The 14,944-nt window shown below is 36.4% G+C and overlaps 2 protein-coding genes across 3 annotated transcripts in view; one reads left to right on the top strand and one right to left on the bottom strand.

The window, feature by feature from the left end:
• Nucleotides 1–14,944, top strand: part of palm3 (paralemmin 3) — an 85,792-nt gene that overhangs the window by 5,624 nt on the left and 65,224 nt on the right. The window lies entirely within an intron of this gene.
• LOC127646123 (E3 SUMO-protein ligase ZBED1-like) lies at nucleotides 1,254–11,978 on the bottom strand. The gene is made up of 4 exons (XM_052129573.1): nucleotides 10,515–11,978; nucleotides 9,806–10,180; nucleotides 8,032–8,088; nucleotides 1,254–1,283 (listed from the first exon to the last, which is right to left on the bottom strand). Exons 1-4 carry the CDS (start codon nucleotides 11,976–11,978, stop codon nucleotides 1,254–1,256), a joined length of 1,926 nt encoding a protein of 641 aa, XP_051985533.1.

The following is a 14,944-nucleotide window of genomic DNA, read 5'->3' as shown; positions in this document are numbered from 1 at the left end:
TTAGCCCTAATAAAACAACAACAACAATGCATTTAATTAATGGCATTAACCCATGTTATAATTAAACCGGCTAGTTGGCAGTGTTAGAATAAAAGTGTTAGATCAGATTCACAGAGACTGTTGTGTGTGAAAATCCCAGATGATCATCAGTTACAGAAATATTCAAACCAGCCCATATGGCACCAACTTAATTTAACTTAAATTTGTCGCAATGATTGTGTTTTAAAGGTGAAATCATTGCAGATACAGTCGCATAGGGTGGCAGCGTTCAAGATTACATAAGTTTATTATTCAACTTAATTACATTATACAGTAACATACAATAGCGTAAGTGTAGTTCAATATAGGGCTGTGCGATATGAAAAAAATATTTGATCAATAATCGCCTTAAAATATTGTGATAGATGATTATATCGTCAAGCCCCATGCCGAGGGTCGTGAATTATTTTGTTTTATTGATTTGACTTTAAAAATTTTATATAATTTATTGAAACCCAAAAACGGAAACAAAAGACATTTCTAAATTCAAATTGTAATTAAACTAAATAAACAAATAATCTTATTTGATCAAAAAATCTTATTTAACCACCTCCCCAAATCCAAACATTTACCGTCTCCGGTGTCTCCATTTGCCATCACGCAAGTATCAGTCAATGACAACAGGTGACAATTATTAGTAGCCTACAGATATAATAACTAAAGACAATCATAAATGTAAAGACAAAAATAGTCATAATAAATAAGCCTAAAAAATTCCCTTGTGTTCCCAAAATATGTTGCCAAATGTGTGTTCTTATCGAATTTGTGTTTATATAAAGAAAAGAAAATATAACACAATTTTTTGGTTCAAGGTGAATGTGTCTTGTATTTATGATTTAATCACTTTCGCCTTTTGTTTCTTTAATACATAGATATCTGAACCTGCATTGTTGCATTCACAATTCATGCTAGACATGCGGTCATAAAGCAAACTAAACTCATAGCACCTCCTGAGATGAAAGGAGATAATTTGCAGCATTCTCAGATAACATTATTTTTGCAAACAGTTTTCAGATGAATCAAACGGATAAAAAAATTGTGTACATTCTTTACAAGCGCTTGTTCCACATGACAGGCTCGTGCTGCACACATCTGAACCGACAGCGAATCAGACAGAAGAATTTACTCCTTTTCTTTTGTCTGTTCTTAAAAATATGATGAAATGTGTTTCTTCAAGCAGTGTCTTTGTGACTAACAGCATTTCTTGTCATGTGTCACTCCGAGATGTCTTCCAGGTCACCCTCCTGTTGCGGGTAGATTAACAAAGTTACATGTGCATGAAATGCATTTGGACAAGGAGCTTGCGAACTGGATTCATCCTTGTCGCATTTTGTGGGTAGCGGGTGCTTTTACACCCTGGGCTACTGTTTAATATATTTGGTGACTTCCCAGATCCATTGATTTACCATTTGCCGATATTGTCAACCATCATCTGTCAGTGAGTGTCGGAATCGGGATCTTTGTAAGACATCATCGATAATTGAAAACATTGTCCTATCGCCCAGCCCTAGTTCACAATAGTGTGGAACATTATTGTATGGGTTTCCTCTACATCATTCTCCGGTGTTACGGTTTATCTGGGGCTGAGTTCTGAATGAACTTGCTTCATAATGTTGGTATCCATGTTCAAATGAAAATAAGTGGTATAATTAGCTCGAGCGGCATAAAAAAAAATTACAAAGGGTGGAGATTTCATCTGGTTAAAAAAAAAAAAAGATCAGCCTAACTTCACAAAGTGATATCAGTTTGAATTATGAGGTGGCACTAACAGTAGTGAGCATCTTTGTTCAAATGAGGTTTCTTTATTTGGTGTAAAATGATGCACATGTTAACGCCATGCTAACTTGTGCATCACGTTCACAATATGATGGTCTTGTCAGATGATGTAATTGTATGAAATCTGAGCTCCTCTTTCTTGTCAATACTGCTCTCAAATATTATGCAACATTAAAAAAATCAATCAGTAATTTAATGAACAACAAATTTCTAGAATTAATAAAGCCCTACTGAGTTTGTTTGTTATTAGTGTAAATATATTTTTTCAATGTATGTTGCTAATGTAATCGATCATGTTCTTGCTTGGCAACATTTGAGTCCCCACTGCAACTTTTTTTTTAGCTCAAGCAAAAGATTTAACCCCCCCCCCAAACGTATGTTTGTTAAAAAAAGTTTCTTGATAAAATGTGTTAAAAGGTTTCTAAAGTCCTAAATAATACATTAAACTGATTGGAACATGGATCTGTACTGACAAATATTAATGGCTAATAAATAATAACTATGACAGAAATGTATAACAAAGCTCGTAACGTACAGGTTTGTTCTGCGTAGTGTTTCTGGTTATTACGTAAAACTCTTAACTCATAATGTATTGAGACAAATATTATACAAATAATGTGGTCACAATACAACTTCCACCCTAATACATGTAATGGAAAATTTTGAACTATGGCTTTACAACAGTTGTAAAGGGCAACATCTCTTTGGCAAAGAACCTACTTCATCATATATATATTATATATAAATACGGAGTGGTGGTGGCGTAGTGGGCTAAAGCACATAACTGTTAATCAGAAGGTCGCTGGTTCAATCCCCCACAGCCACCACCATTGTGTCCTTGAGCAAGGCACTTAACTCCAGGTTGCTCCGGGGGGATTGTCCCTGTAATAAGTGCACTGTAAGTCGCTTTGGATAAAAGCATCTGCCAAATGCATAAATGTAAAATATATATATATATATATATCACAATATCCAATAAAAAATCCAAATAAAATGCAACCCCTGGGCTGAGGGATCGGTGAATATTCTTGCTTTAGTGCTTTTGCATTGAAAATGTATTTATTTATTTAATGAAATGCATATTGAATACATTTCTAAATTCAAATTGCACTACAATCTAAATGAAAAGCAATTAAAATAACGAAGTGATCCAAAAAATAATATATACACTACCGGTCAAAAGTTTTGAAACACTTGACTGAAATGTTTCTCATGATCTTAAAAAATCTTTTCATCTGAAGGCGTATGCTGAAATGTTTGAAATTAGTTTTGTATACGAACATATAATTGCGCCACCATATTAATTTATTTAATTCTAAAACTAAAATGTAATTAAAAAAAGTTTTTGAAATTGATGACTTGGACCAAATAATAAAGAAAAGCAGCCAATAAATGCCCAACATAGATTGGAACTCCTTCAATACTGTTTAAAAAGCATCCCAGGGTGATACCACACGAAGATGGTTGGAAAAAATGTCAAGAGAACATTTCTGCAAATTCTAGACAAAGGGTGTGACTACTTTGAAGATGCTAAAATATATAAATCTTTGATTTATTTTGGATTTTGTTTAGTCACAACATAATTTCCATAGTTCCATTTATGTTATTCCATAGTTTTGATGACTTTACTATTATTCTAAAAGGGGAAAAAAATTATAATAAAAAATGAGTGTTTCAAAAGTTTGACGTAGTGTATTTAAGTAACCCCATTTCCATTTGCTGTCAGGCAAGTATCCATCTAAACATGCAGGTGGAAATTTGCTTACAGAAATGAAGACATAAAACGATTATAATGATGATGATGATAATCACTGAAATATAAATCACGGTTCGAGATGAACGTTTTTTTGTATTATATTGTTTTAATCACAGATGTGTAGGCTGCAGGGTTGTGGTCACAAAGAGCTGCTCTGTGGAAATAAAACAAACTGAACTCAAAGTACCTCCTGAGCTGAGATGTCTGAGGTCATGTACAGCACTCGTAGATGATACTTTTCTTGGAAAAATTAAATTCAGAAGACAAACATAGAAAGTGTGAGAATCTTTTACATGTGCGTGTTCCACGAAACTGCAAAAACTGCGTATCATTCATGCACATGGATAGCTTTTATATATATATTTATTATAATATATCTCTTTTTGGTCAACTTTTTGTTTTGGTCAGTTTTACATTTACACGTGTTTATAATTTATAAAATATGAATATTATATTTATTATATAATGCAATAGTAAATATCCTTCACTTTCAAATGCTATTTTAATGCTCTGATTAAACCCACTAGCCCTTATTTATCATCGAGCAAAACTTTTAAGATTTCGTTTCATAATTTTATCACTCCACAGAAAAGCTGTGCGTGTCCTCTTTGACACTGCGTGTCATAAATACAGCCTGTATGAACCAGGAACATTTGCTATTTCACATTCATTTAAAGTGAAACCAGAGTGCTTTGCATTCACTATCAAAGTTTATACTTGTTAGTTTATATTTACACGGGAGTATGGTGTGAGCCTCTGCTGACAGTGTGCGCATCAGAGCACTTCATGCACTCTTCAGGACAGGAGTGTGTGTGTGTGTATATGAGATATATATATATATATATATATATCGGTAACGTTTTTCGGTGTAAGTTTAAAGCCCAAAGTATAGACCTAGGTTGCCTGGGTGGTCAACTTTAATTTCACATATATTCAGATTAGAGATGCACCGATCGACCGGCCAGGGACCGGAATTAGCCGATTTTCCGCATGCTCGGCCCGGACCGGTAACCGGCCGGTCAACCTCACGTCTTACCGTTTCCAAGCCAGTCCGTTTTGTTGCCAGCGGCGCAGGCAATAACGTCACAGCTGCATGTAAACGTCATTGGCGTGGAAGATCTTCACTGTGGAGAATACATAAAGTTTGAAATGTGTAATAATTCTAAGGCCAAAGTAAACCACGGGGGAACCACCACAATAACTTTCAGAACAACAAACCTAATTAGACATTTATAACACCATCACCCAGCTGAAAATGGCCATTTTAAAAAAGAAGCTAAAAAGTGAAAGCGGCTAAAGCTTGTCAGAGCTCAGAGCCAGTCACAAGTCAGCAGCGTCTCCTATCATTCCTTGGAATGAGCAGCGAAAAGACCAAAGCAATTATGAGGAAAATGATGGAATTCATGGCCCTGGATGACCAGCCGTTCTCCATAGTTGAGGACAGAGATCAGAAATCTGATAAATTTCCTTGATACAGAGTAGGAGGTACTTTCCGACGTTGATATTTGTACATCTAACGTAAGTTGAGCATTGGACACTTCAGTTTTTCAGATCTTTGGAATTGTTTTGTTAGATGAGTAATAAAGAGAAAAAGGTCCATTTTATAAAAATAGTGGAAAATGACATCTGTTATATAAAGCAACTCATTTGCAGGTAATTGTTATTTCTACCTCTTTCTAGTCACAGAGCACTTTATTTTGAGAGTTGTTTAAGTGAGAGAAGATCCTGTAACTTAGTGCAGTTTGGGGGAAATTGTAATGTTTAATAATTTATTTTATTATGAAAATAAAATTTAGCATTGAAGAAAGGTAGATTTTGTTTGTATATGTGGTCAATAATAGTTCTTAGAAAGAAAATCGGAATCGGAAAAATCGGTATCGGCAGGTCACACTTGCAAAAAATCGGAAATTGAAATCGGCCAAGAAAATTGCAATCGGTGCATCTCTAATTCAAATTCATCAAAAAACAAACTTTAATTGGCTGTTTGAGAGCATATGAGTGACTAAGGGTTACTTAAAACTATGGATGTAAAACACTCAGACAGAAGTCATATAAAGGTAGACTTCTTTGAAATGATACAGGATGCTCCACTAGTTATCCATCAGCAAACTGAGTTTAATATGTTTAGCTGTGGTGCTTTTGAAAGGTTGAAACTTTTTGGAATGTTTAAGCGTGCTGACACATTGCGCATTTGCATGTAGTTAATTTAGCGTGGTAAACTTTAAAAAGTTGTGTGTTACTGTAAATCTGTAATATGTTTATACATAATACTCTTCGTGTGAACCTACAAGGCAATGACAAAAAGCATTATTAAGTGTATGTGGGCTCGCAATGTATATTCTGTAGGGCACATATGTACTTTCATGGCATTGCATACATCCTCATTTAAAGCATCGTTGTGTGCAAATTCACAGCATTCAACATAACATTTCCATTTGAGTCATTATCGGACATTAAATTGCCTACTGTAAGCAATGTTTCTATTATTATGAATAGTCCACAGATTTATATGTGATTTGTTGTGGAGAGATTAAAGGACAGTAGTTTTTATGGAGCATGTTGCAATTCTTGTGGGTGAGTGGGTGGTCTGACAGATAGACAACGGTTTGCTGTTGTAGAAGAAAAAAATCTGTTGGATGCCATGAGCTACATGTTGCGCTTCGAAAATTCTTAGTTATGCACTTTTGAAGTGACTCCAAGCACTCTAGTTACATTTAATCGCATCATTCTGAACCCGGGATATGTACTTTCTATTTATTTGTTGTGTAATTATCAGTTTTCCTATTGAATGGCTGCGCTTCCTCATACAGTAATCTATCCATCAAAAACTCACCGTGGCATCCCTATTATGGGGCATTTTTCTTTTGGGACTTGGGAGATGCATATGCTAGGCTAGCTATTGCATAATAAATCTTACCAAAAGTTGCTACAAGCCTTAATCCTTTAAGTAGTTTGCGTTTTCTTGATGTTTTCATTTTGCATCTTCCACACAAAAATGCCACATGATGAACTTGGGGTAAAAGGTAAAAAGAACCACATCCAGGAGCACCTATAAAAACGGTGCAAAATAATTTCATGTCACGGATGCCATGTTAGTCTCATATAGAAACTGTTTGTTACTTATAACCTTTCCTCACTGTAGGTGAAGGGTGAAGTCAAAATCTTTTTTTTGCCTTTTTTAGTTGTAATCAGTCTGTATGTATCTTAATTTAATTGCAAAAATATGCAGTGGTTTGTCATTGCATCCCCACTGGACTCGCTGTCACTCCGAGCATATTATTACCTCATGAAAGAAAAGCTGCCTGGCCTTAGGAAGCTAACACACCCTTCTCAACCGCCTGCAGGTAATAAATGTGAAGTTTACTTAGCTGATCTGTCTAACATACGCTTTTTCTGGCAGCTCAATGGCCCTCCAGAAAGGTCTCATTTCGTGCTGTGTTGTTTTAGTTTTATATGTGAGAAGATTGTGGTGAATTAGACCCAACTTAACACTGCGCCCGAATATTTATACTTCCCTACTATATATACATATTATATATATGTATGTATGTATGTATGTATGTATGTATGTATGTATGTATGTATGTATGTATGTATGTATGTATGTATGTATGTATGTATGTATGTATGTATGTATGTATGTATGTATGTATGTATGTATGTATGTATGTATGTATGTATGTATGTATACATACATGCATACATACATATGTATGTATATATATATATATATATATACATATACATATACATATATATATATATATATATATATATATACATATACATATACATATATACATACATACATACATACATGAATATATATAAAGGAACAACCCACGAGTTGAAAGGCTCTTTTTAACTGTAAGTGATAAATATATTAAGAACATGATTTAAATGTTCTTAAACGTGATTTAAATGATGCTTGTTTAACAAAACAAAAAACGTTTATGATTTTTGCGGTTGTTGCTGTTATGCCATGTATTTAGGTCACGGGACAATACCCACAGTCCCGGATGAAGTATGTTCGTAATCTATTTCTACTAGGATGCACCCTTGCAAGAACGTATTGTAACATTTTACTGGCCGAGATGTGCATCCTTCATCAAATAGAGTACATATGTGACTACTCGATTTTGGGCGCAGGGAAAACCTTTGTGCTGTTCTATTATGGCCCTGGATATCAGTAATGCCTTTTGAAAATCCCATTTTGTTCAACCGCATGTTTATACATTAGATTACCTTCTCTAGGGATTAAACCTTCAACCATTGAGATATTCAACCACTAAATTTACCACCATACGCAGTCCAGGCACAATTATCCAATAACCTTAACTTAACCTATAAAAATGTATTAATCATAGATATGGTGTCTTGAACTCTAAACTTTTTTTTACTAAGAAATTCAGTGAATAAGCCTCATGAGGTGACATTAAACCCAACAGATGCTCCGATACCTGCAGAGCATGAAGGATATGAGGTCGCAGGTCTTCCGTCAGCTCTGCAGTATGGAGCTGAGAATTAGTAATGAACACTGAATTTCAATGAATATTTTGAAATCAGGCATGCTGTTAGTACGTTGCCTGATTAATGTATTCTGCCTGCATGAAGGGCAGTTATGGATGCTTGAAATTTATTTATGAATAGCAGTAAGATATGATTTCAGCTGCTTCTGTTAGACATGCTCACATCCCTAAAATGTTTCAGACGAGCCTTTTATTAGGACTGGGCATTATAGCTTAGCAAACTATCAGAACCATAACAGCAATTGTCATTTAGATTCGGGATGGGAATGAAATGGTTATCTCATCTCATGATATATTATATATATGAGTTTTCATTCATATGTATTAAAAGCATTAAAATGGCACTTTCTTTTTAAGAGTTCATTGACCGAACATTAACAGCGAGGAGTCTCTTGATTTCATTAGTGATCATACTGGCCAGCTTTTCTAAAGACTTGAGAACCAAATGATGATCGTATGGATAACATTTAATACATAACCAGCCCACAAACGCGCACATTGCAGTCTTTGCTTACAACGAGGCTGTTGTGAAAGTCTGATGCAGATGAATGAGTCAAGTGAGCTTTATTGTTATTCGTCTATATGTAGAGAACGAAATGGGAATGAAGGGAATGAAATGTTGTGCCTCGCAGGACCACTGTGCTACATATATAAACATTACACATTGACCTATCTAACTTACATACTATACATATACTTTACAGACAATTAACACACGTAGTGCAACAGCACAGAAAACAGTGCAAAGAAAACATTCAAGGCAAACAGTACAGGACATTAAGGGCATGATGACATTAATACTTGTAAATAGGTGTAAACAGACAGTATGTGTTACCCTGGTGAGCCTGGGTAGCAGCGAAGATGTTAAAGTGACCAGTGTGTATAAAACTGAGAGAGTGAGAAGAAAACACCCACACAGTATTGCACATAAGAATTGTAAACCGTTATTTTAAAAGGAACAGACCTTTGTAGAATTGTCTATTGAAGTGAGGGGGTGGGGGGTGTTGAAATGTTTCTGATTGAGGTGAGGTGAGGTGGGGGGGGGGGGTGATTGGTATTGAGTAGGGGTGTAACGATTCACCAATGCCACGGTTCGGTTCATATCACGGTTTTGGAGCCACGGTTCGGTTCGGTTCTGTTTGCTGTGGGGGCAGGGTTCATGGCAGGGCACCAGCTATAATAATAACACTAGATTCACTTTTAACTTAATAAAAACAACAACAATAATTTAACTTATTAACTTTATCTTTATTAACTTAACTTTATACATTGGCTTCACATTTTCTTTAGAGCAGTTAGCACACCTGAGTTAACTAAAATGAAATAAATGCCTCCACTGACAAGTCAAAAATAAACTGCACACCTGAGTCAACTAAAATGAAATAAATGCCTCCACTGACTAGTCAAAAATAAACTGCACACCTGAGTCAACTAAAATGAAATAAATGCCTCCACTAACTAGTCAAAAATAAACTGCACACCTGAGTCAACTAAAATTTAAATAAATGCCTCCACTAACTAGTCAAAAATAAACTGCACACCTGAGTCAACTAAAATTAAATAAATGCCTCCACTAACTAGTCAAAAATAAACTGCACACCTGAGTCAACTAAAATTAAATAAATGCCTCCACTGACTAATAAAATAAAATGTATAATACATCTAAAATGTTAAATTAAAATTTTAAATTCTTCTTCAAAAATACCATCATGTCCACATTCTCAGGTGAGAGGCTTGCTCTCTGTGCTGTAACAATGTCCCCTGCTGTAGAGAACACTCGCTCACTGGGGACTGATGTTGCAGGGACTCCAAGGAAGGATTTAGCCAACCTGGCTAAATGGGGAAACTGGCTCTCTTTGTCCTTCCACCATGCAAGTGGATTTGACTCCACTTGAAGAGTCGGCACTTCCTTGTAACGCTGCACCTCCTCTTTCACCATTTGAGACAGAGACTTGGATGCAGGTGTGCTCGTCTCCACTGGAAATAACTTTCCAAACAGTTCCGCGATTGATGCTCTTTTGGCTGGAGGATCACATTCACTGCTGGATGCCACTTCTGACTGCTCCTTTGAGGCTTGGGCCTAACATTAAGGAAGGACAAAGCCACAAAATATTTTTAAGCTACTATTGCTAATTGCAATTCATATCTGACAAATAAAACTACCAAAAACATAGTGATGCTCGTCATTTCTGATGATCTAAGTTTCTGTTTAGATTTTAGAGTTTAAAAAATTATATATGTAAAGTGCTTTTCAAAGGACATATTCACTACTAGTAAGATATGTTGCAGGTCTGTGGTATTTATAAACAATGAATTTGTATAAAATGTATTTTTTAAAACGTATTAATTTAAATTAATTAATCAAATTTATTAAATTAACTCATTTTGGAATTAAAACAATTAAACAAAAATACCTGTGAGGGATGGTATTCCAGAATCTTCTCTATCAGGCTGTTGAAGACGATTCTGCGCGTGGTCTCATCCAGAAACGGCAGAGATTTAAAACGTGGGTCAAGTGCAGTACTCATATGAAGAAACTGCACAAGTGTTGAGTCAGAGTCTGGGTATCTGTTGGTGAAGTCGGACACAATGGCAGATTTGACATCTTTCACAACTGCTGTATCTGTGCAACTCACGTTCATAGATTCCAGGATGGTGTGTTTCAGTGGCATTATCATTGAAACGGTTGGCAGCTGTTCAGTGCTCAACAGAGCTGTTACCGTTTTCAGTGGTTTGAGAACCTGAACGATGTCCTCAGCTACTTTTACATCTTCATCAGCTAGAGTAAGAATGTCCTTAATGTTCCTCTTAACATTCTTGTCTGTAAGTGCTGAGAAAACAGCAGCCTGCTGTTCAAGGTAGCGCTCAAGCATGTCATAGCTTGAGTTCCACCTGGTGGGGACATCCTGGATCAGCTTGTGTGTAGGCAGTTGGAGCATCTCTTGTTTGTCCTTGAGCACTGCTGCAGCAGTAGTGCTTCGATGGAAAAAAGTGACAACTTTTCTCACTCTGCCTAAAAGCCGTAACATCTGGTTAACTCCCATCCCCCGTTGTGAAGCCAGGTTAACAGTGTGTGCAAAACAGCGAATGTTTGGTGAAAATCCGGCTGCTTTAACTGCATTCACTATGTTTTTGGCGTTGTCTGTTGTGACGGGAACAGTCTTGTTTTCTCTGTCAATTTTCCACTCAGCTACAGCTCCCTGTAATATTTCCGACAGATGATCACTTGTATGGCTTTCATAGACAGCGCGTGTCTGGAGAACGGGATTTGCAATTACCCAGTTGTCGGTAATATAGTGCGCCGTGATCGTGATGAAGGACTGAGTTGCACGGGAAGTCCACCCGTCTGTAGTTAAAGCAATGAATTTTGCATTGCTCAGGTCCTCCACCAATTTGGCTTTCACTTTGTTGTAAAGTTGAGGCAAAACATTCTGACTAAAATGCGGTCGGCTCGGTAGTTGATATCTGGGCTCTAACACACGTAGCAAATGCGTGAATCCGTCGTTCTCAACAACTGAAAATGGGCGCATATCCAGCGCCATGAAAACACCAATTGCCTTCGTAATTGCTTGAGCACGGTCTGAGTCGGCCTGTAGCTTAATTTTAAAAGCAGTAGAAAGAGTTTCCTGTTTTTGAGGTCTCTTACATGTGCTGCTGATGTCAATGTCGGGATGATGTCTCCGGAGATGCGCTTGCATGTTAGAAGTGTTTCCCGTCGTATGAGCAACTTTTGTGAAACACTTACGACAGACGACGCGCGTTTTGTCTATGACACGATTTCCATTATTGTAGTCCACTGGAAAACCAAAATTTGCCCACACAGGAGACATAAATGTGACCGGAGGGTCTTCAATCTCAATTTGCCGCGGAGTTGCCATCCTGAAGTGCGTATGTAAACGTAAACTCCCGAGAGTGATCGATCACACAAATCACGTGACATGCACTTTATTTAGTAAATAATATTATAATAATATTTAGTAAAACTATAGCTCTTATTAGTTGTTAAAAGTGTACTCATTAATTACTATTTAATCAAATGTCAAGGAAGAAAAAAATAGTTTTGTGACAAAGTGAAGTGAGAGTTGGGCCGGGGCAGGAGGGGGCGGGGCGCGTTCGGTTCGACATGAGAGTATCGCGGTTCGAACCGTGGCTGTTGTATCGCGGTTTTTCGGTTCGGTTTGAATATCGTTACACCCCTAGTATTGAGGGCTCTCACAGCCTGGGGGATGAAGCTATTGAGCAGTCTGGTAGATTGGGCTCGGATGCTCCGGTACCGTCTTCCTGACGGTAGGAGCAGGAAGAGACTGTGGGAGGGATGAGTGGTGTCCTTCACAATACTGGTGGCTTTGCTGGAGCACCGTGCAAGGAAAATGTCCATGATGGAGGGGAGAGGGACTCTGATGATCTTTGCGGCTGTATTTACTGTTCGCTGTAGTGTTAGGCGGTCTGCGGTGCTGCTGTTCCCTTACCAGACAGTGATGCAGTTGGTCTACACACTCTGAGAAACAAGCATGTAAAATATAACATATCTATATTTTTTAATCACAAAACACTAAGCAGTTAGAATAAAAAAAACTCTTAACTCAGTGTAGATCCCAAGAAACCTTCAGCTGCACAAAAAAAAAAGCATTTGATTGGACGAGGTTTCTCAGCCTGTATGTGACGTCATGTAGGAGTCTTTTTAGACAGAAGAGAGAGAATGCAGATTTTAAATGTTTATCTTTTGAAAACAGATTTTGTCAACATTTAGATGTACAGTAGATGACCTTAAAGCTAGATAAAGATATGGACTAAAAGCAGCAAAACTTAAAATTGTATTTTGTTTGTGCAATTCTAAAAGCTTAATTCAAGCACCTTAACCAATTTAAGGGCCATGTGCGAACCCTGTAAACAGTGTAGAAAAAAAGTGACTGATTTGATGGGTAATTTCCATGATCACATGGATGGAAAACAATGTTACAGATTCCAAAATGTCAAGTTTTGCCTCGATGTGGTTGTAATTGTTTTCCATTACACTACATAGTAACAAATAACAATATTCATATAAATATATATTTTCACTACAACCATTTGTTACATGTAAAATGCCATGGAGAAACTTCAGTGAACTTTTTCGAGTGATGACATAAAAGGTTTTAATTTGAAAATGTATATTTGAATGAGTTGATTCAAGGAAATGGACAGTATAAACTAATGAGCAGAAAGGAACTGATCTTACTAACTAAAAATAAAATCTATTTCAGTTTAAATTAGATGCTATTAAAACATCAATCTTATTGCTTTCATACGCAAGTTGCGAGACAAAAAAGAATTGTGAAACTAGTCTAATGGCACGGTCTTTAGGAAACTTAAAGCACATTAAGATCATCACAATATTTATGATGTTGCTTAATTTTATTTCACCTGTTATATATATATATATATATATATTAGTCCCACTCTACTTTTTTCCTAACACTTTTGCATTCTTTTGTTTTTCTTTCAATAACAGCATTTTTTTTATATTGCCTGCTAATCTGTTTAATATTCCAAACAACTTCTCTCACGTGTCTAATCTTTCCTCACCAATTATCTGCTTATTTTATTAATTCTGCTGCTTTATTGACTTGAGTGTTTGGAATTCCGTCAATGTTGTCTGACCTTTTCAGAACCTCTTTATCCTCATCTCGTTGACCTGTTACAAAGGTTTGCAGGATACCCCTATAACATGGGCTGAGATGTTGTCTCACATTTCACATACCTAGTAAGTTCACGAGGTGTGTGATTTAAACAGGCCAGTAGTGTGTTTTTAAAGACTTTACACACTGGCCACCTTTACATGCAACAAAATAATCAGTTTAGAATCCGACTGGGCTCAATCGGATTGAAAAGATTTAATTTAAACACAAAAATGACCCAGTTGAGCTGGATCCAAATGAATTTCCTATCTGATTGAAAGGGGTTGTGTAGACCTGAAATAATCTGATTAAGATAAAAATATTAGCCATGTTAAACGTTTGAGTCCGACTACTTTCTCAATTGTATTCAAAATACCTTGCGGTCATGCGCAGAGATGTGGTGCGTATGTATGTTTATACATAATACTCTTTGTGTGAACCTACAAAGCATTGACAAAAAGCATTATTAAGTGTATGTGGGCTCGCAATGAATATTCTGCAGGGCACATATGTACTTTCATGGCATTGCATACAGCAAAAAAGAATGCTGTGTCATTCTTAATAGGGACTTTAAGCAGCAGGTGCCATTACGGTGTTCTGTGTTCCATTGCGTGTACACGACTTCACTTCCTGACATCAAAACTATCATTTCTAAACCATTTCTTCTTTGCCATAGTGACAGTTGAACATACATGACAGATTAAGAAAGTAAATGTTAGAATATGTTTTACAAGAATACGATGCAAAGTGAACACCGTAAATAGCCTAAACATTCTCCTCAAAACTTATGTTAAATTGCACAGTTTTAGGCTTTGAATAAAACCATTAATAATATGTAGGTTTTAGACGTAGGCTATTTATATCATACAAGAGTAAAACTCTTCTGTCAGTTATTTAACAATGCAAGCATCACTTCTCTTGCTGTTTTAAATAGCCTACCATTTTTTTTTTCTTGAATGATTAAATCGTCCATTCTGCCGTCATTAGTGATTTTTGCATGGTGTCCCGTGACGTCCGCAGATGTTGCTTAAAGTCCCTATTATTTTGTTTCTATTCCACATCTGTAAACTCCTTTTTAAGTACAACTCTTACCCACTGTCTTCGTACTCACATCCAGGGATGCCTACGTTTAGATTGGAAGAAGAATGGGCATGAGGCAAATGCATGGTAAAGTAAGACAGTGTATT

The sequence above is a fragment of the Xyrauchen texanus genome, chromosome 7, assembly GCF_025860055.1.
Source record: "Xyrauchen texanus isolate HMW12.3.18 chromosome 7, RBS_HiC_50CHRs, whole genome shotgun sequence".
In the NCBI taxonomy this organism is placed as follows: Eukaryota; Metazoa; Chordata; class Actinopteri; order Cypriniformes; family Catostomidae; genus Xyrauchen; species Xyrauchen texanus.
The sequence above is the reverse complement of the archived record's forward strand: the minus strand, read 5'-3'. Positions and strand labels throughout refer to the sequence as shown.

What these genes read in the sequence shown, in the direction of transcription:
- LOC127646123 (XM_052129573.1), bottom strand. Translation starts at nt 11,978, where the DNA reads ATGGCAACTCCGCGGCAAATTGAGATTGAAGACCCTCCGGTCACATTT. An exon ending in CTGAGAATGTGGACATGATG is followed by an intron (nt 8,089 to 9,805) that starts GTATTTTTGAAG and finishes ACTAATTCTCAG; the next exon opens with CTCCATACTGCAGAGCTGAC. An exon ending in ATATCCTTCATGCTCTGCAG is followed by an intron (nt 1,284 to 8,031) that starts GTATCGGAGCAT and finishes TACCCGCAACAG; the next exon opens with GAGGGTGACCTGGAAGACAT.